Source organism: Eriocheir sinensis, chromosome 57, assembly GCF_024679095.1.
Source record: "Eriocheir sinensis breed Jianghai 21 chromosome 57, ASM2467909v1, whole genome shotgun sequence".
Lineage (NCBI taxonomy): Eukaryota > Metazoa > Arthropoda > Malacostraca > Decapoda > Varunidae > Eriocheir > Eriocheir sinensis.
Window position 1 is genome coordinate 4,449,329 of NC_066565.1, and position 22,078 is coordinate 4,471,406.

A 22,078-nucleotide genomic window follows, 5' to 3' on the forward strand; every position below is an offset into this window, starting at 1 on the left:
CAACCCCCTGTACAAAGGTTACAATTTCTCGCTGGTTCATGTTACATCCTTGCACATTTGTCTAACCTCAGGCAGTCAGGAACTCCTTGCCAGACTGACTAAACAGCGTGCAGCAGTACTCTCCCTTCTGTCAGAGGCTCTGTTGTAAGCTGCTCCTCTTTCTCTGCCTCCTCATTAACCACCATCATCATCATCATTGTATATACCTTGATACCTTCCCTATACATCCTCCTCCTTTACCATCGTCATCATTGTATATACCTTGATACCTTCCCTATACATCCTCCTCCTTCACCATCGTCATCATTGTATATACCTTGATACCTTCCCTAAACATCCTCCTCCTCCTCCTCCTCCTCTTCTTCCTCCTCCATCCTCCTCACCGTTGTATCTGCCACGTAAGATAACACTCTGAACCATTTCTTCCAGGGATCACCTCTTGACATGGATACTTTTCTGAGGGGGACTAAACCCCTTTTGTTGAACACGTCCAAGCCCGGCGGTCAGCTTGGACGCGAGCACCAACCACACGCTCCTAAATCAAACTGAACTCAAACAACTATCAATGGAGTCAGAACCACCGAGCAGAGTGTGGCCGCCTTCATCACAGGTTGTTACTGAAAGAGCCGGGCAAAATTCAAATTGATGATGATACAATAGATATTTTTTCCATGTGTGTGTGTGTGTGTGTGTGTGTGTGTGTGTGTTGTAGGTGTGGAGAGAAATACAGTTAGACAAAGATAGAGAGAGACAGAGAAAGAGTTAGACAAAGACAGAATGAAAGAGAGACAAACAGACAGAGTTAGACAAATACAAAAAGAGACAGACAGACAGAGAGAGAGTTCGACGTAGATGGAGAGAGAGAGAGAGAGAGTGTTAGGCAAAGACAGAATGAAAGAGAGACAGACAGACAGAGAGACACAGACAGAGAGAGTTCGACATAGATGGAGAGAGAGAGAGTATCAACAGCTATGGTCAGAAAACACAGCATCAATTTGAATTTCGTGTGGGCCTTTTGGTTACAACACGGCACCTGTGATTTAGGCGGCCACACTCTCCTGTTCCACGGCCCTGTATAGAATGTGCAGAACTAAGCCACTCAGAAAATCGAGCAACATTATCTTGCCTGTCATTCCACATTCTTCCACGATGCAAACAAAACCTTATTACACCTTATAGACAGAGTAACGCAAAGTCAGGGCCTGGGTACACTCCTACGTCTTTGAAGGACATGACACACGGCAACGCTACCAGGGAACACACACACACACACACACACACACATGACAAAAAAGGCAAGGATTTCTTTGGTCACCCACCTTGGTTTTACAGAACATAAGCTGCTCTCCACAATACAGGGAGTCCTTGAGTTACAATGGCATTTTGTTCTGCTGGGAAATTTTTGTTTTGTTTGTGTTTTTACAGTAAGGGAGGCAGCAGCTCAAGGAAAAAGACAAAACAACAAAACAACAATAAAGGCTGCTGGATGCTGCTTCAATAGAGAAAAAGAGAATGAGTGGCCAGATGAGAGGTCGATTTCAGAAGACGGTTTAATCTGCGACCGGTTGTTAAGTCGCATACGTCTTAACTCAAGGACGACCTGTACTTAAGAATCAACACAGGGCAGCTGATTATCACACCCTCAGAATATGTGGTACAGCAGGAGAGTTTCCGTCCCCACACAAAGAGAGAGATACCTCTTCCTCTTCGTCCTATCAGCTGCTACCCGTTGAAGGGTTGCTGTTTAGGGTTGTGGCTTAAAGACTGGATACCCTTCTCAATGTCACATGAAGGTACTGGGGTCTGGTCCGCCTAGACCACCAAGCAGCCTCCACACAGATAGAGGAAAGCATCAATAAAACATATGGTAAGAAATGTACCAGAATGAAGACAAGGGCGGGCAAGACTCAACAATGGCGCAGCGGCCTGACTGGCAGGACTAGGGACTCGTGGCAAGGGACGAAGATAAACACAGACTTAACACCACATGAAGAACAATATTGATGTCAGACCAAAAGGCAAGGAGGACTAGGTTGTTTGATTGACTGATTAGAGCAAAAAACTACTATTGATGTCAGACCAGAAGGCTAGGAGGACGAGGTTGTTTGACTGACTGATTGGAGCAAAAAACTACTATTGATGTCAGACCAAAAGGCAAGGAGGACGAGGTTGTTTGACTGACTGATTGCAGCAAAAATACAATACTGATGTCAGACCAGAAGGCAAGGAGGACTAGGTTGTTTGACTGACTGATTGCAGCAAAAATACAATACTGATGTCAGACCAAAAGGCAAGGAGGACGAGGTTGTTTGACTGACTGATTGCAGCAAAAATACAATACTGATGTCAGACCAGAAGGCAAGGAGGACTAGGTTGTTTGACTGACTGATTGGAGCAAAAAACTACTATTGATGTCAGACCAGAAAGCAAGGAGGACTAGGTTGTTTGACTGACTGATTGGAGCAAAAAAACTAATATTGATGTCAGACCAGAAGAGAGATAGAGAGACTAATATTGACAAAAAATATATATAATGAAGAAAAAAACCCTAAATAAAACAAAACTTGGCAAGATAGCTACAAGGGAAAAGGAACGAAGGCAAGGAGGACTAGGTTGTTTGACTGACTGGTTGGGGCGTGCAGTCAGGGAGCCACAACACGAGGATCACAAAACACTCTCTTCCTCTTTCTCCTTCTCTCTCATCGCTGTCACGTTCAATTTCACTCTCGGCGTCTCAGGTGTTTGTGGGTGGCTGAACAGGCGATGCATAGTGTCTGCACTCCTCCCTCTCTGCCTGATCCGCCTCTTATAATAATAATAATAATTCAGTTGTCCCTCAAATAGTACGGTTTCCAATAGTTCGGTTTCGGTTTTACGTGGATTTTCAAAGAAGATTTTTCTAGGATTTTTGAATTTCCCGACGAGCAGGAAATTTTAAAATCCTAAAAAGATCTTCTCTGACAATCCGTATAAAACCGAAACCGAACTATTGGAAAACGTACTATTTGAGGGATGACTGTAGTAACAATAGTAATAATGATACAAGGAAATAAGCAACAATAATAATCAAAGGAATAATACTGGCACAAAACTTATAGAAATCCGGGAAGTTAAATAATGCAATGTTGTTTGTAAGCACACCTCAAGCACCAGGGATCATTAATAAGTAACAAACCGTCGACTGGCGGACACAAATATTACTTGTAAAACGGAGCGTGATGGCTGGAGTCTGTTGGCCAATCAGTGCAGTAACATGTTCAAACACTTGCTGACGGGCTCCATAGTTTTGAGTTTATTGATCTGCTGTATAAGACTTGCCAGTTAAACTAAACACACAACCCACAAATTACCTAACCACTCTTAATCTGCTCATGTTCAAACACTTGCTAATGGGTCCCTTTAAGTTTATCAATCTGCTGTACAAAACTTCCCAGAATTAAACAAAACACAGAACCCACAAATTATTTAACCAATCTTAATATGCTCATGTTGAAACACTTGCTAACAGGTCCCTTTAAGTTTATCAATCTGCTGTACAAGATTTCCCAGAATTAAACAAAACACAGAACCCACAATTTATTTAACCAATCTTAATATGGTTATGTTCAAACACTTGCTAACGGGTCCCTTTAAGTTTATCAATCTGCTGTACAAAACTTCCCAGAATTAAACAAAACACAGAACCCACAAATTATTTAACCAATCTTAATCTGCTCATGTTCAAACACCTGCTGACGGACTCCTTTAGGTTTATCGATCTGCTGTACAAGATTTCCCAGAACTAAACAAACCACACAACTCTGCAAATTACCTAACAAATTAAGACTTATCTCCTCATCTTCAAACACTTGCTGATGGGCTCCTTAGTTTTGAGGTTATTGATCTGCTGTACAAGATTTCCCAGCCGGGTTAAACAAAAAATCCTGCTCCAATAACAGTAATCAGACTAAGAGGCCGAAGAAAGGTCAGTCAGGCTTTATATAAAAACTGACCTTTCTTCAGTCTCGTAAGTCTGATTACTGTTATTGGAGCGGCGCCTAGCGGGATTTTTTGTTTAATCCAGGAGCCGTGGGGATCATGTTTCTTAAAGGCCCTTCCCTCTAAGTGAGAATAATGAGAAAAAAATATCACTCACACAAACCATTTCATAATATATATCAGCGCATTTGTGATGAGTTTATGCATCATCTATTTTGGGGGTTTGTATCATGGCAAAAATTTGGCCCGTCGCTGGTGCACGGTAAAGCCACAAATTTGGCCCGTCGCTGGTGCACGGTAAAGCCACAAATTTGGCCCGTCGCTGGTGCACGGTAAAGCCACAAATTTGGCCCGTCGCTGCTACCAGATTAATTGCGTTGAGCTGTCTCCCTTGCTGTAAAAAGAAAGAAAAAAAAGTGAGTCCTTAGGAAGCCCAGGTTTGTGGGTTCTGTGTTTTGTTTAATTCTGGGAAATCTTGAACAGCGGATCAATAAACCTAAAGGAGTCCGTCAGCAGGTGTTTCAACATGATCAGTTTATGCATCATCTATTTTGGGGGTTTATATCATGGCACAAATTTGGCCCGTTGCTGGTGCATGGTAAAGCCACAAATCTGGCCCGTTGTTGCTACCAGATTAATTGCGTTGAGCTGTCTCCAAACTCCTGCATTACCTTACTCAGAACTTTAGTACAGAAGCGGACTTGTGGCCGTCAGTTTTGCCTCTTTCCTCTCCTCTCCTCCCCTCTCGACGTCCTTTAGTACAGAAGCAGACTCACGGGTGTTAGTTTTGCCTCACTCTCTGCGTTCCTCAAAGCCCCAAAATTGTCATAGCCACGCAAACAACGATATTATTATTAAAACCATTTCTGAAGAAGTCCTACTGGAATTATCTGTAGTAATGGGTAAAGCGCACTCACTAACAGATAATGTCTTTTCACGCTGGAATGTTTTGGCTGTGTCTGGGATTGAAGTCTGCGGCTCACAACAACGACCTGGCTACCCTGTTCCTATTCTGAGAGCAGCAGGACACACAAAGGCAGGAGGCTCATGTCCACCCAAGCTGCCTGGTGTGTATTTACCTAGTTGTGAAATACAGGAAAAGATCTGTACTAGGCTCATTCTGTCCCGTCTCCATAATGCTTATCATCCAGTTTGGCTTTAAATTCATGAATCGCTTTTGCACACACGTCAAGTCCGTTCCATGTTGTTATGCTTCTGTATGGAAAACTGTATTTCTTGATGTCTCTCCTACAGTCGCTCTTCTTCAATTTCTTACCATTGCCTCTTGTCACACTTCTGTCACGTACCACTAGGTCTTCCCTGTCCAATTTCTCCAATCCCTCTTGTATCCTGTACAATGCTATTAGGTCCCCTCTCTTCTGCTCTCCAGTGTTGTTAGTCTCAATTTCTCCAGTCTTTCTTCATAAGTATGTTCTCTCAGAGTTTCCGGTAATTTAGTCGCTGCTCTTTGTATTCTTTCCAACTTTCTAATTTCTTTCTTCAATCTAGGTGACCACACTAATGCTGCATATTCCAGTCTTGGACGTATCATCGATGTTATTAGTTTCTTCACCATTTCTTTGTCTAAATATGTAAATGCTGCTTTTATGTTTCTAAGAAGATTGTATGTTTCCCCAGTTATCCGGTCTATATGTTTTCCAGAGGATAACTTGTCTGTTATGATCACTCCCAGATCTTTTTCTTCTTTTCTTTTCATGATTCTTTCATTACTCAGAGAGTAGTTCCCTGATATTCGTCTACTGCTCTTACCAAACTCCATCACGCTACACTTCTCTGTATTGAATGTCATTTCCCATTTGCATGACCATTCGCTTATTCTATCAAGATCTTGGCTCAGGGCTACACAGTCTTCTTCATCAGCCACCCTCCCCATTATTTCAGCATCATCAGCAAACATATTCATATAGCTTGTCACCCCTTCTGTCATGTCATTAATATAAATTACAAACATAATCGGAGCCAGCACCGATCCTTGGGGGACTCCACTCGTCACTTCCATCCAGCTTGATTTATTATTCCTGATTACTGTTCTCATTTCTCTCTTCGTCAAAGAGTCCATAACCCAATCCAGTATTGAACCACCCAGACCTCCAACATGATTAAATTTATATATTAATCGCTTGTGTGGTACCTTATCAAACGCCTTCTTTGAGTCCAGATACATACAATCTGCCCAACCGTCTCTTTCCTGTATTGTATCAGTTACTCTTGAATAGAAGCTGATCAGATTAGTTACACAAGACCGTCCTCCTCTGAATCCGAATTGGCTATTTGTTAATATACTGCTTTCTTCTAAATACTCCACCCATCTGTTTTTTATAATTTTCTCACACATCTTTGCTACTACACTTGTTAATGACACTGCCTATAGTTCAACGGGTCTTCCTTACTTCCTCCTTTATGTATTGGGACGATGTTAGCCCTCTTCCAGTCTCTCGGTACCTTCCCTTGTGCTAGTGAGACATTAATCAAGTTGCTCAACTTTTCAGCTATTTGCTGGTTACACTCTTTTACCACCCAATTTGATATACCATCCAGTCCTGCTGATTTCCTCACATCCAATTCTTCCAATAATTTTCTAACTTCATCTGCTGATGTTTGTTTTCTCTCCAGACCCATGCACTCTATTCCCCGGCACTGCATGTGTGTGTGTGAGTGTGTGTGTGTCACTAGAAGCATAAGTAACCATAAAGAGAGGAACACAAGCATCCTTCAAGACTCTGCACTTAACTTTATTGGGTTATACAGCACTGCAACACACAAGGCCCCTGAGTGTAGTCTTTTCTGCCCTGCTGGTGCCCCGAGCAGTGACACCACAGCACCATGACCTCAGAGTACTCAACAACACGGAGCCTGTGATGAAGGTGGCCAGACTCTCCTATTCTACGGCTCTGGTTCAAACTATTATAGCTGCAGGTACTGGAGGGTCGCTGGATGGACACAACACTCCCACACCAGCTGTACTGCCTCTAGAGCAGCAACTCTGACTAGACAAACACTTCTGGAGAGCCTGAGACTTAGGGTCGCTTTCACAGTCACTTTGTTTTGATTGTTACCAATGGCGGTGATCGACGCTATAGTTTTCCATGTGAAACTGGCCTATGGGGTAGTGGCGGCTGCAGAGGAAGCGAGAGGTGTTGAGAGTGTGTGGCAAGGTGGTAGGCTAGGCTAACCCCGCAGCCGCCACTACCCCATCGGCCAGTTTTACGTGGAAATACTATAGCGTCAATAACAGCCATTGGTAACGATCAAAACAAACAAAACAACTGTGAAAGCGGCCCCCACGTGAGCCATTAAAGGATTCCAGCAAGCGTGGGGGAAGTGAGGTGCAGATACAGGCAAGGAACACGGAGGGAGGGAGTCCATAACACAGCAAGCCAGGACCAGGTGTGAGTGAGTTACTGTCAGACATACGTGTTTGATAAGGCAAAAGAGGGAGGCACATGTTGCAAGGGGGGGAGAGAGAGATAGAGAGACACAGGGCCGCTTTCACAGTTGTTTTGTTTGTTCTGATCGTTACCAATGGCTGTTATCGCTGCTTTAATATTTCCATGTAAAACTGGTCGATGGGGTAGTGGCGGCTGTGGGATTAGCCTAGCCCCGCACCTTGCCACACACTCTCAACACCTCTCGCTTCCTCTCCAGCCGCCACTACCCCATAGGCCAGTTTCACGTGGAAAACTATAGCGTCAATCACCGCCGTTGGTAACAATCATAACAAAGAGTGATTGTAAAAGCGGCCCGTAGATAGACAGAGAGCAAGCCAAGCCTCTGAGCAGGTGTCTTTCCTTGTGCAATATCAGACAGTGCCAAACTTTTCAGTGGACACAGACTGAACTTATACAGGTCTTTGCAATACAGTTCTGACACCATGCAATTCTACCCTTCTGTGCGATTGTGAGTGAGTGAGTGTATTTACCTAGTTGTAGTTTTACAGGGCCTGGGCTTACGCTCGTGTGGTCCCGTCTCCGTATCTGTATTTGTCCAACTCTTCCTTAAAGCTTTGCACACTCTTCGCCGATACTACATCCTCACTTAGTCTGTTCCAAATCTCTATATTTCTTTGCGGGAAGCTATATTTCTTTACGTCTCTCAAGCACCTTCCTTTCCTCAATATTTTACTGTGTCCTCTTGTGTTCCTGGTGGCACTGGTGTTTATGGTGAGTGAGTGAGTGAGTGAGTGTGTGTGAGGTGGTGGGTATGTGGTGTCGGACAGTTCACAAGCCACTCTGCATCAGTCAAGTCATGTCAATTTCAATCGTGTTTCTTTCCATCTCAACTTTCCCGTCATTCATGTCCCCAAAAGTGTCAAGTTGTTTCCCTCTTCTTCTTCTTTTCATTTAACATCCGTACTCTCCCTTATGGGGCTGGACGGGCTACGAGTCTCTCCCACACAAGTTCACGGTGACTAAAATAAAAACCAAACTCCAGCAACTATAAAGAAACTATGACATCTTCACTCTCACAGTCTCTCCTCCTCTTCTGTTCAAGCGTGTTTCTTTCTTAACTTTATAAACCTAACTCCTGAAACTGTACACAAACTACCATGGCATCTACAGCTCTTAAACTCATCCTTGTTCAGTCTTTCTTCATATTTTATCTATTTATTTCAAGCAGTTTTCTTTCCGTCTCAACTTCAACTTCAGTGCCAAATGCTGCCAACAGGGCCAAGTTAAGGGGGTATCCTCGATTCAAATCATGGTTTGGGCTCAAATTTGTCATTGTTAGGTTTTCATGGTTTCAAGTAGTCCCGGGCTCGGAGAGTTCAGTGCCGCGCCAGCCGTACGAGAACTTTAAATTTTAAAGGTCTCAGCGCTGTTAAATCCCACCCCCACGAGGCAGCTGAGTGCGTACTGTTGCCATATGAGTGGTCATATATTTATTGTTTATACGTTATTTAGACCATTGAAGTATGTTTTTTATTACATACTGCAGTATGACAGTTTGGGTGGAGCGAGAGGCTGCTGCTGCCATGCGGGACTGACTCGGCGTGAGTGGCGCACAGTTTTCCATCTGACAAGCACAGATGAAATTCCAAAACATAGCAGATGTCCAGAAGAGGTGGATTCTTGGTGTTTTTATAAGAAAGCCTTGGCTGAGAAGAGACCACCACCCTCCCATAAAAATATGAAAATAAAACTTGACCTTTCAGAGAGTGAACTGAAACTTGTGCTTGGTGTATATATAGACTTGACACAACCTACTCTTCTCTCACGATGTTTAAAAGGGAGAACGCAAAACAAAAATGAATCCTTCCATAGCAAACTGTGGAAAAGATGCTTGAAAACCAAGTTTCATGGTGCTCAAACAACTATGTTTGCTTTCCACATGACCGTCTTGGAACATAACAAAGGATACATTGAAAGTTCCTTGCTCCATGAAATCTTTGGAGGGATATCAGAATCTGGAACCGAGGTCAAACTAGAAAAGAAAAGACTCCAAAAGTCAATGGAAATATCCCTTCCAAGGAGGAAAAGATCTAAGATAAGCAAGGATGAAAAAGTGGAGGGATATGGTGGAGGAAAATTTTAAGGAACCGTAGAGTGACCACCAAAGACATCAACATTTACCATATATTTTTTTCGTTTCCAAACAAAACAATGACTGCTTTATGTTCCTTATAAAATTCTGGAAAAAATGTTATATGTGCAAAAAAACTGTAGGATTAATATTTCTATGTGAAATTTACATGTAAAATCTTTAAACGCGATTTTCTCAAAATGTTGTTTTTTAGTGAGTTACTGATATCTGATTGGAAATATCTCATCACCACTTACATCAATTCTTATTTTCTTTTCAGTTCTCAGTTAGTGGGACATAAAAGAATAATTTAATCTTATAAAATGAAGTTTTTTGTTGATCTTCTATAAAGTACATGCGTTTGAAAATAAAGTTTCTTTAAAAATGTGATATTTTTACTTATTTATTCATACTTTTGAAAATAAACAAATTACGGAAAATAAAATAAGATGAAAAGTTTCCATATACATCATACTTTCAGAAAATGCCAAGTAAAATGTTCTGCAAGTATTTAGAAGAGAGATATTAAAACTTAAAAAAACCCAAAAAATTTTAACAAAAATATTTATAAAAAAAAAAAATAATCAGATATCTATGAAACTTATGGCAAACCCATTTCTTTTCATGCTCTTCAATACTAGAAAACGGGAAGTTTCTAATGGCAATAATAAAAAAGTTTTTCTGAATCGAGGATCCCCCCTTAACAGTGACTCAAATAAAACCATAAAATAAAAACATAACTCCTGCAGCTAAAGACACTATCTTGACATTTAAAACCCTTGCACTCACCCCTCTCACAGTCCCTCTCCCTCTCTTTTCTCAAGTGTGTTTCTTTCTCAACTTTCTAAACCTAACTCCTGAAACTGTACACAAACTATCATGGCATCTACAGCTCTTAAACTCATCCCTGGCAGCCTTTCTTAATATTATATCTATTTATTTCAAGCAGTTTTCTTTCCATTTCAACTTCAACTTCAGTGCCAAATGCTGCCAACAGGGTCACATTCACAGTTACTCAAATAAAACCATAAAATAAAACCTTAACTCCTGCAACTAAACTTTCTGACTGATTTTGTAATATGTCAACTTTGTGAAAATTGGACACTCATTATCGACCCGTCCCAAAAATGGAAATAAAAACTCAAACTAGCCACAGAATTGCTGATAAATACTAACAGGATGATTTTCTGTCTAAATTCATCCCCAAAATGGAAGTAGGAAGACAAGCCAGCCATAGAATCGTTAACAAACACTAATACCACGTTTAAAATATCCCGCACATGCTTTGGTGAGTCAAACAACATTGCAAGTGACTGATTGAATGCGCACCAAGTCTAGGTAAACATCATGGACTGGTGAGTGAGACTGTATGTGAGTGATGTACAGCAAATGAGGTGTCAGGAGGAGAAGGGGCGTGAGGGACAAAGGACGTGTTTTCGACGGCACCGGGAAAGAACAAGATAAAAGTTGCAAGGGAAAAGTGACCCTCGGAACATCAAATCCAAGGTCGCTTTTCCTATGCAACTTAAGTCTTGTTCTTCTTGGGATGTGTAGGCTGACTTTCCCAGTACAAACAAGACAAAAATGCAAGGGAGAAAGTGACTCAGAACACCAAATACAAGGTCGATTTTCCTATACAACTTAAATCTTGTTCTTCTTGGGATGTGTAGGTTGACTTTCCCAGTACAAACTAGACAAAAATGCACGGGAAAAAGTGACCCTTGGAACACCAAATCCAAGGTCGCTTCTCCCGTGCAACTTGTGTCTTGTTCTTCCTGGGATATGAAGGTTGACTTTCCCAGTACAAACAAGACAAAAATGCAAGGGAAAAAGTGACCCTTGGAACACCAAATCCAAGGTCGCTTCTCCCGTGCAACTTGTGTCTTGTTCTTCCTGGGATGTGTAGCGTGACTTTCCCAGTACAAAGCAGGAAAAAAATGCCCCTAACAAGACACAAGTTGCAAGGGAAAAATGACCCTCAGAACACCAAATCCAAGGTCGATTTTCCCATGCAACTTGTGTCTTGTTCTTCCTGGGATGTGTAGCGTGACTTTCCCAGTACAAAGCAGGAAAAAAATGCCCCTAACAAGACACAAGTTGCGAGGGAAAAATGACCCTCAGAACACCAAATCCACGGTCGCTTTTCCTATGCAACTTGTGTCTTGTTCTTCCTGGGATGTGTAGTGAGATGTTCCCAGTGCAAGGCGGGAAAATATGGCTCCATCCCTTACACCCCTTCCTCATCAGACGCCTCAAATGACCAACTGAACAAACACTGCCTCACAAAACAGATGTCAAGGCAAGTGAGGTAACAGGGAATATCAGGCTCAACACGGCGAGTCAGGCACCGCTCCTCTTGTGTGGTGACGGTTATGGAGCGAGTGAGTGTGGGTGACTCGCGACGACCGTGTGGGCCAGAACAGAAAGTAAAAGTGTCCGATGAATTAAAGTGTATATTGCATTTTCTTACGGTGGTACAGACGAGGGGTCGTATTATAAAACATTTCATTGCCCAAGAACATATATTTGCCAAGGCTTTCGTCGGAGTTTTGGGCATTTCCAGGAGTAGTTTTATGGCCTTGGTGTAAGTTTGACATTTCATCACCCAAGAACATATATCTTTCGTTGGAGTTTTGGGCATTTCCAGGAGTAGTTTTATGGCCTTGGTGTAAGTTTGACATTTCATCACCCAAGAACATATATCTTTCGTTGGAGTTTTGGGCATTTCCAGGAGTAGTTTTATGGCCCTGGTGTTAGTCTGACATTTCATCACCCAAGAACATATATTTGACAACGCTTTCTGTTTTGTTTTTTCAGGTTCCAGGTTTAGCTTACATTTTGTGTTAGTTTGACATTTCATCGCTTTCAATCTTTCGTTGGAGTTTTGGGCATTTCCAGGAGTAGTTTTATGGCCTTGGTGTTAGTTTGACATTTCATCACCCAAGAACATATATTTGCCAAGGCTTTCGTCGGAGTTTTGGGCATTTCCAGGAGTAGTTTTATGGCCTTGGTGTTAGTTTGACATTTCATCACCCAAGAACATATATCTTTCGTTGGAGTTTTGGGCATTTCCAGGAGTAGTTTTATGGCCCTGGTGTTAGTCTGACATTTCATCGCCCAAGAACATATATCTTTCGTCGGAGTTTTGGGCATTTCCAGGAGTAGTTTTATGTCCTTGGTGTTAGTTTGACATTTCATTGCCCAAGAACATATATCTTTCGTTGGAGTTTTGGGCATTTCCAGGAGTAGTTTTATGGCCTTGGTGTTAGTTTGACATTTCATTGCCCAAGAACATATATCTTTCGTTGGAGTTTTGGGCATTTCCAGGAGTAGTTTTATGGCCTTGGTGTTAGTTTGACATTTCATTGCCCAAGAACATATATTTGCCAAGGCTTTCGTCGGAGTTTTGGGCATTTCCAGGAGTAGTTTTATGGCCTTGGTTTTAGTTTAACATTTCATCGCCCAAGAACATATATTTGCCAAGGCTTTTGTCGAAATTTTGGGCATTTCCAGGAGTAGTTTTATGGCCCTGGTGTTAGTCTGACTCTTCTTCTGTACCGTGAACCTAAAAAACACTCATTAGAACCCGACTGACCCCCTCTTTGACCTTTAGATATAGCTGATGTGAGAAGCAAAAGTGTCTTATAATATCGACCTAGGAGTGTGGGGGAACGTGATTATCTTGGAACCCAGTACACGTGGAGAAGCGCACACACACACACACACACACACATTTCTCCGGGAGTGCAAATAAAATGACCAACGCTTGAGAAAAGATGTCCCTCAAAGACTGATTAAAAATTATCTCGTCACCTGAAGCAAGTAACTCAAATTAAGGTGTTCTATTGAAGAGAGAGAGAGAGAGAGAGAGAGAGAGAGAGAGAGAGAGAGAGAGAGAGAGAGACAAAATATACAGGAATGGAAACAACACTGCCCTACATCACACACACACACACACACACACACACACAGTCACCACCCTCACCACCACCATCACACACACACACAACAACAACAACGACAGGCATCACCACCATCACCACTACGTCATCGCCGGCAGCGTCAATCACCGGACCGGCGTCGTCATCACCACCGGCGTCGTCATCTCCTTAACCCATGTAGGGATACTTGACATCCTTCAGCGGCACCATCGTCTCCTTCACAGCTTGCGGCGATGTCCACTTGAGGGCGTAATGGACCCCCCCGGCCTTGTCATTGGTGCCTGGAAGAGTGGATTTGATGTTATTTATTTTTTGTGGCAATGGGAGCACAGAGGAGAGAGGCCTTGTCATTGGTGCCTGGAAGAGTGGATTTGATGTTATTTATTTTTTGTGGCAATGGGAGCACGGAGGAGGGAGGAGACCGGCTGTGAGACTGAGGAAGACTTGGAGACACTGTGTGGAGGAAGACATGAGGAGGAGGAGGAATGCCCAGGAGGAGAGGGTGGGAGGAGAAGAAGAAGAAGAAGAAGAAGAAGAATCAAAGAAAAAGAAGAAGAAGCAGAAGAAGAAAAAGAAAAAGATGAGGAAAAACAGAAGAAAATGCAGAAAAAAAGAAGAAAAAGAAAGAAGAGGAAGAAAAGTTATCTTAAATTCATCTCTTCCCACATTTTCCCCTCACAGCAATGGAAGGAGTAGTTTTAAGATCCTTTTAGATTCCCTTCATTTTCTCTAACGCTTCCTCAATTGCCTCACCACAGCTGCTTGCCAATACAACACAGCATTATAGAAAGTTGAAAGAGTATGATAAAAATACCTACAGCTGCTTGCCAATACAACACAGGATTATAGAAAATTCAAAGAGTATGATAAAAATACCTACAGCTGCTTGCCAATACAACATCTGAATAAAAAACAACACAGGATTATAGAAAGTTAAGAAAAGGCACAGTAAAAATTCTAAATAAAAACTAAACAGGGCATTAGAAGCAAGCCTACAGGGGATGGGGTACACCAGCCTCCTGTCATTAAGCCTTAGACAGTGGTGGAACTCTATGCAGACGATCCAAAATTCAGTCAGCTTCGTATGGCAGAAATATAACAACACTTCCAGACTGCAGTAGAATCAATATATAGATGATAGTTAACCCGTCCGCTGCGATTGGCATGGATTTCGCCTTCACTGGTAGCCTGGCAACATATACTCCCATGTCTTTCTCTGCCTCTGTGGTGGATAGTGGAGTGTTTCCCATGTGGTATTGGTGTGCTGGATATCCCTTCACTGGTAGCCTGGTAACATATGCTCCCATGTCTTTCTCTGCCTCTGTGGTGGATAGTGGAGTGTTTCCCATGTGGTATTGGTGTGCTGGATATCCCTTCACTGGAAGCCTGGTAACATACACTCCCAGGTCTTTCTCTGCCTCTGTGGTGGATAGTGGAGTGTTTCCCATGTGGTATTGGTGTGCTGGATATCCCTTCACTGGTAGCCTGCTAACATACACTCCCAGGTCTTTCTCTGCCTCTGTGGTGGATAGTGGAGTGTTTCCCATGTGGTATTGGTGTGCTGGATATCCCTTCACTGGTAGCCTGGTAACATACACTCCCAGGTCTTTCTCTGCCTTTGTGGTGGATAGTGGAGTGGTCCCATGTGGTATTGGTGTGCTGGATATCCCTTCACTGGTAGCCTGGTAACATACACTCCCAGGTCTTTCTCTGTCTCTGTGGTGGATAGTGGAGTGTTTCCCATGTGGTATTGGTGTGCTGGATATCCCCTCCCAAGGTGCAGGACTTTACATTTTTCTTCACTGAATTGTAGCACCCACTTTTTGATCCATTCCTGTAGCTTGGTGAGGTCTTCTTGTAGGAAATCCACAGTCAAGGGGTTAAAACATCGATTATGCGGCGTAACTATATTTATGGTCCGGTCCTAAGGTCGGCAGTGACTATATCGCCACCTTCGTAAGCAGACCACCTAAGTCCTTATTTTCTACTTCTCAGGAAATCAGAAAAGAACCGTCATCATCTTATTTGGCTTAAGATTTAGGCAGAAATGAAAAGGCGAATTCTAGAACACTCAAACCCTGAATGATGGAGGCAACTCTACAAAACTGGACGTCACATGCTGAAAAATTGATGTAGACAAAAACCTGGAAATCACTGTAAAATGACTTAGGCAATTATTTTATGAGGGTGATGATATTTAGACCATTCATTTAAGGGGGCTACTCTTCAAACACTGCCACGGTCTACAGGTTAACCAAGACCTCATGCCCCAGAGAGAGTGCCTTCCCTCGTCTGGCAGAAAGTGGTTGTTTCAAGAGGTCAGTTTCAGATGGGTTGGTGGTCTGATGCTCTGGTGGATGAGTGGAAGGCATTCATGGGGTGATTATCAATGCAATTCCCACAAGCATTTATTTCCTTAACCCAGTAGCAGCGACGGGCCAAATTCGTGGCTTTACCGTGTAGCAGCGATGGGCCAAATTTGTGGCTTTACCGTGTAGCAGCGACGGGCCAAATTTGTGCCATGATATAAACCCCCCAAAATAGATGATACATAATCTGATCACAAATGCTTTGATATATATTATGAAATGGTTTGTGTGAGTGATGATTTTTTCTCATTTTTCTCGCTTAGAGGGACCATTAAGAAACATGATCCCCGCTGCTACTGGGTTAAGGTATTTATTAGCCTGACTTGCTGTCCTTCCTTCATTATTTTCTCTATTCTCTGGTTCTCTTTCTCTCTCTTTTTCTCTCATATCCTTCCTCCCTTTACTTTTTTATCTCCTAAATTCCCTCTCTCTTTCCTTCCTTCCTTCCTTCCTTCCTTTCTTTCTTCCTTCCTTCCCTCCTTCCTTTCTTCCTTCCTTCCTTCCTTCATCATCCTCTCTATTCTGTGGTTCTCCTTCTCTCTCTTTCTCTCATATCCTTCCTCCCTTTACTTTTTTATCTCCTAAATTCCCTCCCTCTTTCCTTCCTTCCTTTCCCTCCCTCTCCTTCTCTGTCCCTCCATTTCTATAATCTTCTCTATTCTCACATTCCCTCCCTTCTTTCCTTCCTTCCTTCTTTCTTTCTTTCCTTCCTTCCTCCTTTCCTTCCTTCCTTTCTTCCTTCTTTCCTCCCTTCCTTCCCTCCTTCCTCCGTTCCTCCATTTCTATAATCTTCTCTATTCTCTGATCCCTCCCTTCCTTTCTCCTCCACCACCAACACACCCATCCTTCCCCACACTCACCTGACATCCTGGCTCCTCCGAAGGGCTGCTGGGCCACTACTGAGCCGGTGGACTTGTCGTTGATGTAGAAGTTGCCAGCGGAGTCCTTGAGGGCATCCGTCGCCTTGGCCAGCCATGCTCTGAAGGGGGAATGGAAGGGGCATTGAGGAGGGGATGAAGAGGTGATGGGATGGGGGGAAGGGATGTAGAGAGGATGGGATTAGGTGGGAAGGGATGAGGGGGAAGGGGTTAAGGGTGAAGGGATGGGGTGAAGGGGTAAGGGGAGGAAGGGATGAGAGGGGACGGGAGGAAGGAAACATGTAAATGCAGGCAACAGAAAGCCTATTGGCTCATTACGAGGTCGCCTGCTTTGGTGATTTAATCTGCTTGACCGCCACTTGGGGCTTGAGGAGCAGATGAAAGCACCTCGATGTTGAGGAGCAGATGAAAGCACCTTGTTATTCAGTTTACTCCTGACGCAGCGAAATGACGGTCGATTCTATATTTGAAGGAGTTGATGGTATTCGCATTTACTACTTCTGAGGGAAGATTGTTCCAGTGGCGGATGACTCGGTTTGAAAAGAAACTCCTTCCAATGTCTGTGTTACATCGACACGACTGAATGGGTAAACCGTTATTTCTAGTTCTTGAGTTGGTTTGCAGTTCAAAGAATTTGGAGTAATCGACGTTATTGAATTTTTTCAGATACTTGAAGACTTGAATCATATCCCCTCGTAGGCGTCTTTTCTCCAATGTAAAGAGATTGAGTCGCTTGAGTCGTTCCTTGTACGGTTGAGCCCTTAAGGTTGGTATCATCTTCGTGGCGCGTCATTGAATCCTTTCCAGTAAATTAATGTCCTTTCTGTAATTAGGAGACCAGAACTGTACTGCATACTCGAGGTGCGGTCTTACCATGGAATTATACAAGGATAGCATCACGTCTGGCGTTTTACACTCGAAAATCCTCGCTATGAACCCGAGCATAATGTTGGCTTTGTTGTATGCTTTTTTGCAGTGATTCGCGTGTTTCAGGTCACTGCTGATAGTGACTCCAAGATCCTTTTCCTCCTGCATTGCTTGCAGAGGTCTCCCATTCATGATGTATGTGTGGTTACTATTTCTGGACCCAATGTGCATGACTTTGCATTTGTCAACATTAAAGGACATTTGACATTTTTCCGACCATTCGATAAGGTCATTGAGGTCTTTCTGAATGATTTCGCAGTCGGTCTTTGTGAGGGCCTTTCCCCCCACCTTGGTGTCATCAGCAAATTTCGATATTGTGGATTTCAGTCCTGATTCGAGGTCGTTGATGTGTATGATGAAGAGAATGGGTCCCAGCACTGACCCTTGAGGCACTCCACTAGTGACTGGAAGCCAATCGGAAGGCTGTGCGTTGAGTAGTACTCGTTGTTTTCTGTCGGTGAGCCAGTCTCCACGCGATCAGATTGGATCCGATGCCCGCCGAGTGCAGTTTCTTAAGGAGTCGCTCGTGCGGTACCTTGTCGAAGGCTTTCTGAAAGTCCAGGTATATGACATCACTGGGGATGTGGGCATCCCAGTTCTTATATATACCTTGGAAGAAGTCTAATAAATTCGTTAATCAGGAGCGCTTGTTTCTGAAGCCATGCTGGGTGTCGGAGATTATATTATTGTCTTCTAGAAACTTAACAAGTTTATCTCTAATAATCTTCTCGAGTATTTTTCCTGCCACTGATGTCAAACTTATGGGCCTGTAGTTTAATGCAACGCTTTTGTCTCCTTTTTTGAAAATCGGTGTTACGTTCGCCATCTTCCAGTCTTCCGGGACCTTGTTCAGTTGAACTGACCGGTTGAATATGTTAGTGAGTGGCTGAAGTATTTGTTGTTTAAGCTCTTTTAATAACCGCGGGGACAAACTGTCAGGTCCCATTGACTCAACACGAGCCTAGTACAGTGAAGACTCAATAAGTGAACGTCTTGGAAGTCAAACTTTTTGATACTCAAACGCAAAAGTTCGATTTGGTACTCGAAAAAATATCTGCTACTCGAACGTCCGCACACGTGGTTGTAAACAAAGGCTCCTGGCCCCTCCCTCCCCGCCGCCGCCAGTTGTCCCGCCGCAGTCGTGAGAACAACAACATTCTCCTGCGTTCTGTCTGTGGCTTTTCATTTAGAAACTTGCGATGGCACCAAAGAGGCTTATTAGTGGTGAAAATAAGCCTAAAAGGAAGAATGTAGTGACGACCGTTGAACGGAAAAAGGAGATTATTGATAAATACAAGAAAGGAGCAAGAATCACCGATCTTGCAGCTGAGTATTGTATGGCAAAATCTACAGTAGCCACCATACTGAAGAACAAGGAGGCCATTAAGGGAGCTGATGTGGCGATGGGTGTGAAAAAGCAACTTAAGCGACCTGCGGCAGTGGAAGAAATGGAAAAATTGTTGATGGTGTGGATAAAAAAAAGGCAGGTGGCTGGTGATTCTATGTCAGAGGGCATAATTTGTGCAAAGGCTAGGCGGCTCCACGGTGATCTTATTTGTGATACTACTTCTGACTCCAGTGAAGATTTTAAAGCTAGTAAGGGGTGGTTTGGGAATTTCAAGAAGAGAACTGGAATTCATTCTGTTGTGTGGCACGGTGAGGCCGCAAGTGCTGACAAAGTTGCCACCGAGAAGTTTGTGCCTGAATTTAAGAAATTTGTGGATAAGGAGCGCTTAAGCCCACAACAGGTCTTTAATTGTGATGAGACAGGCCTGTTTTGGAAAAAACTACCAAACAGGACCTATATAACAAAGGAAGAGAAGTGTTTGCCAGGACACAAGCCCATGAAAGACAGGCTAACCCTGCTTCTGTGCGCCAATGCTAGCGGCGACTGCAAAATTAAACTGCTGCTGGTGTACCATTCGGAAGACCCCAGGCCATTCAAGAAGAACGGTGTGCAAAAGAGCAAACTCAGTGTGATGTGGAGGGCAAACAAGAAAGCCTGGACAATCAGGCTGTTCTTCACGGAGTGGTTTGTGGAGGTGTTTGCACCTGCAGTGAAGACATACCTAATAGAGAAGAATCTACCACTCAAGGCCCTCCTGTTGATGGACAATGCCCCTGCACACCCTCCAGGCGTGGAAGAAGAATTGGGTAAGGGGTATAAATTCATCGAAGTGATGTTCCTCCCCCCCAACACCACGCCACTGATCCAACCCATGGACCAGAATGTCATCGCCAGCTTTAAGAAGCTGTACACAAAAGCACTTTTTGAGAGGTGCTTTGAGGTGACTTCTAAAACAGAGCTCACTCTGAGGGAGTTTTGGAAGAATCACTTCAATAACCTCCATTGCCTAAGGCTTGTAGATAAAGCCTGGGGTCAAGTTTCTGTGAGGTCCTTGCAGTCTGCCAGGAAAAATCTGTGGCTGACCTGTGTGACAGCCAAGGATTTTGAGGGATTCGAGCCTTCAGTCCAGGAGTCTGCTGTGGTGGAGGACATTGTGTCTCTGGGGAGGGCCATAGGCATTGAGGTGGACAGTGATGATGTGGAGGAGCTGGTGCAAGCACACTCTGAAGACCTCACCACTGGCGAGCTGCGTCAACTTCACCAGGAACAGCTGCAGGAGGTAACTGAGGAGCTGTCTTCAGGGGAGGAGGAGGGGAACAGCAAGGAAAGTCTCCACTGCAGAGGTCAAGAAATATTTGTGGCAGTGGACAGAGTTGGGAAACTTTTTGGAGAGGTGCCACCCTGATATTGCTGCCGTACACAGAAACACAAACCAGTTTGATGAAAATTTGATGCAGCATTTCAGAGACATTTTGAAAAGAAGGCAAAGGCAGATCACGTTAGACAGATTCTTGTTGAAAAAGGAATCTAGTGAGAGTGCAAGTGTTAGTGAGCCACAGCCCTCCACTAGTGAGTTCACAGGAATCACACCAGGAGATGAGTTACCAAACGAATAACCTCCCTCCTCTTCTACGTTATCCATCACCAGCCTTCACTTACGGTACGTACAAATCAAAATTATAAAAAAATTTACGTTGAAATTTTTGCAAACTTAAGGTTTTGCTAAGGTTAGAATGAATTACCTGATTTATAGGTATCGGTAGTCGAACTTTTTGATACTCGAACAGCCATTTGGAACGAATTAAGTTCAAGTATTGAGTCTCCACTGTACAACTCTTTTCCTGTATTTCACAATTAGGTAAATACAACTAGGTAAATACACACACACACCCTATACTAACCTGTCCTGGGCAAAGATGGCTCCGGTGAGGGCGTAGGGCGTGGAGTGGTTGGCAATGTCGATCATCTTGTCCACATCGGCGTCGGGGTACACAAACAATGACAGCACCGGGCCAAAGATCTCCTCGGTCATGATGCGGTCGTGTGGGTCCGTCGTCTGCACCACTGTCGGCTCCACGAAGTAACCCACGCTGCAATGGGGTCAGAGGTTAGGGTCAAAGAGGTCAGTCAGCTGCTGTGGGGGTGGCTCAGTGGTATTGGGATGTGTGTAGCTTGTCATATCTATTTTTTTGTTATGTGTTATGATATGTAATTCTCTCTCTCTCTCTCTCTCTCTCTCTCTCTCTCTCTTCAGTGGTCCAGTACAACACAATTGGCTCCTTTAAAACTAAGCTTGACCGACACTTCCTCCAAGATAATATTTAATAAAGTAGAAATTAATAGGGTTACACCGATAAGCAATTTTGCCAATTACCAATTACCGATTAATCAGTAACCAATAATCGGCTGATACCAATTAATCAGCCAATTATTTAGAAATTGTAAATGTGATTAATCTTCCTTAATTACTGGACACTGGTACCACAAAGTTAAAGACATACCGTAACCCTCATGCTTACAACTTTGTTTACCGCCCAACTGTCATCTCCTGTATGGAGAGCAAATACTTCTAGTAATTTGTTACTTATAATTTAACCTTGTTTTTGTAAACATCCTGGTTTAAAAATGTTAGAATTTGCCAGTTTTCTCGTTCTTGTGGTGATCCTAGATGCTACGAGAAATGGTTGTGTACAGAGAGTTTGTCAATCTCTCAAGTCTTCTACTAATTTACTGTTACACTGTGTTTGCTTACTTCTAAACTAAAAACACGCATGTTTTGATTTTCTTTTATTAGTACAAAGTATACAGTCCGTATGATTACTGCATATTAATATGAAGTAAAAACTTTATGTAGCTACAGTGGTGAAAGAGTTGAATAATGTCCCTCAATTAGGTAAAACTGAAAATGGTATAAGCGTACTGTACGAAGTCTGTATCTGAACGTGTCCAGTACCAGTACGGCGGGACTCGGTGAGAGTCCGTGAGACCCACGCCACAGGCTATCATTTGCCTGTCAGTCAGTCCGTGTGTCTCAGTGAGCATGTTGCCTATGTTATGTAAGCTGGTGACATTCCACTTATTATTTCTAAAATTCAT

The 22,078-nt window shown here is 43.2% G+C and overlaps 1 protein-coding gene across 5 annotated transcripts in view; it reads right to left on the reverse strand.

Annotated features, from left to right (window-relative positions):
- The window catches only part of LOC126984642 (delta-1-pyrroline-5-carboxylate dehydrogenase, mitochondrial-like), a 145,125-nt gene that overhangs the window by 82,506 nt on the left and 40,541 nt on the right, over window positions 1-22,078 (reverse strand). The window contains exons 10-12 of one of the 5 annotated variants that reach the window (XM_050838502.1): window positions 20,884-21,072; window positions 16,690-16,808; window positions 13,369-13,741 (exon numbers count right to left, since the gene is read on the reverse strand). The exons of 2 other annotated variants lie outside the window; for them this stretch is intronic. In XM_050838502.1, the coding sequence (XP_050694459.1) occupies window positions 13,629-13,741; window positions 16,690-16,808; window positions 20,884-21,072 (421 nt within the window). In that variant the 3' untranslated portion in view covers window positions 13,369-13,628. Of the gene's footprint in view, window positions 1-13,368; window positions 13,742-16,689; window positions 16,809-20,883; window positions 21,073-22,078 lie in introns of those variants that run through there. 2 more of the 5 variants (XM_050838503.1, XM_050838504.1) reach the window with 2 other exon arrangements.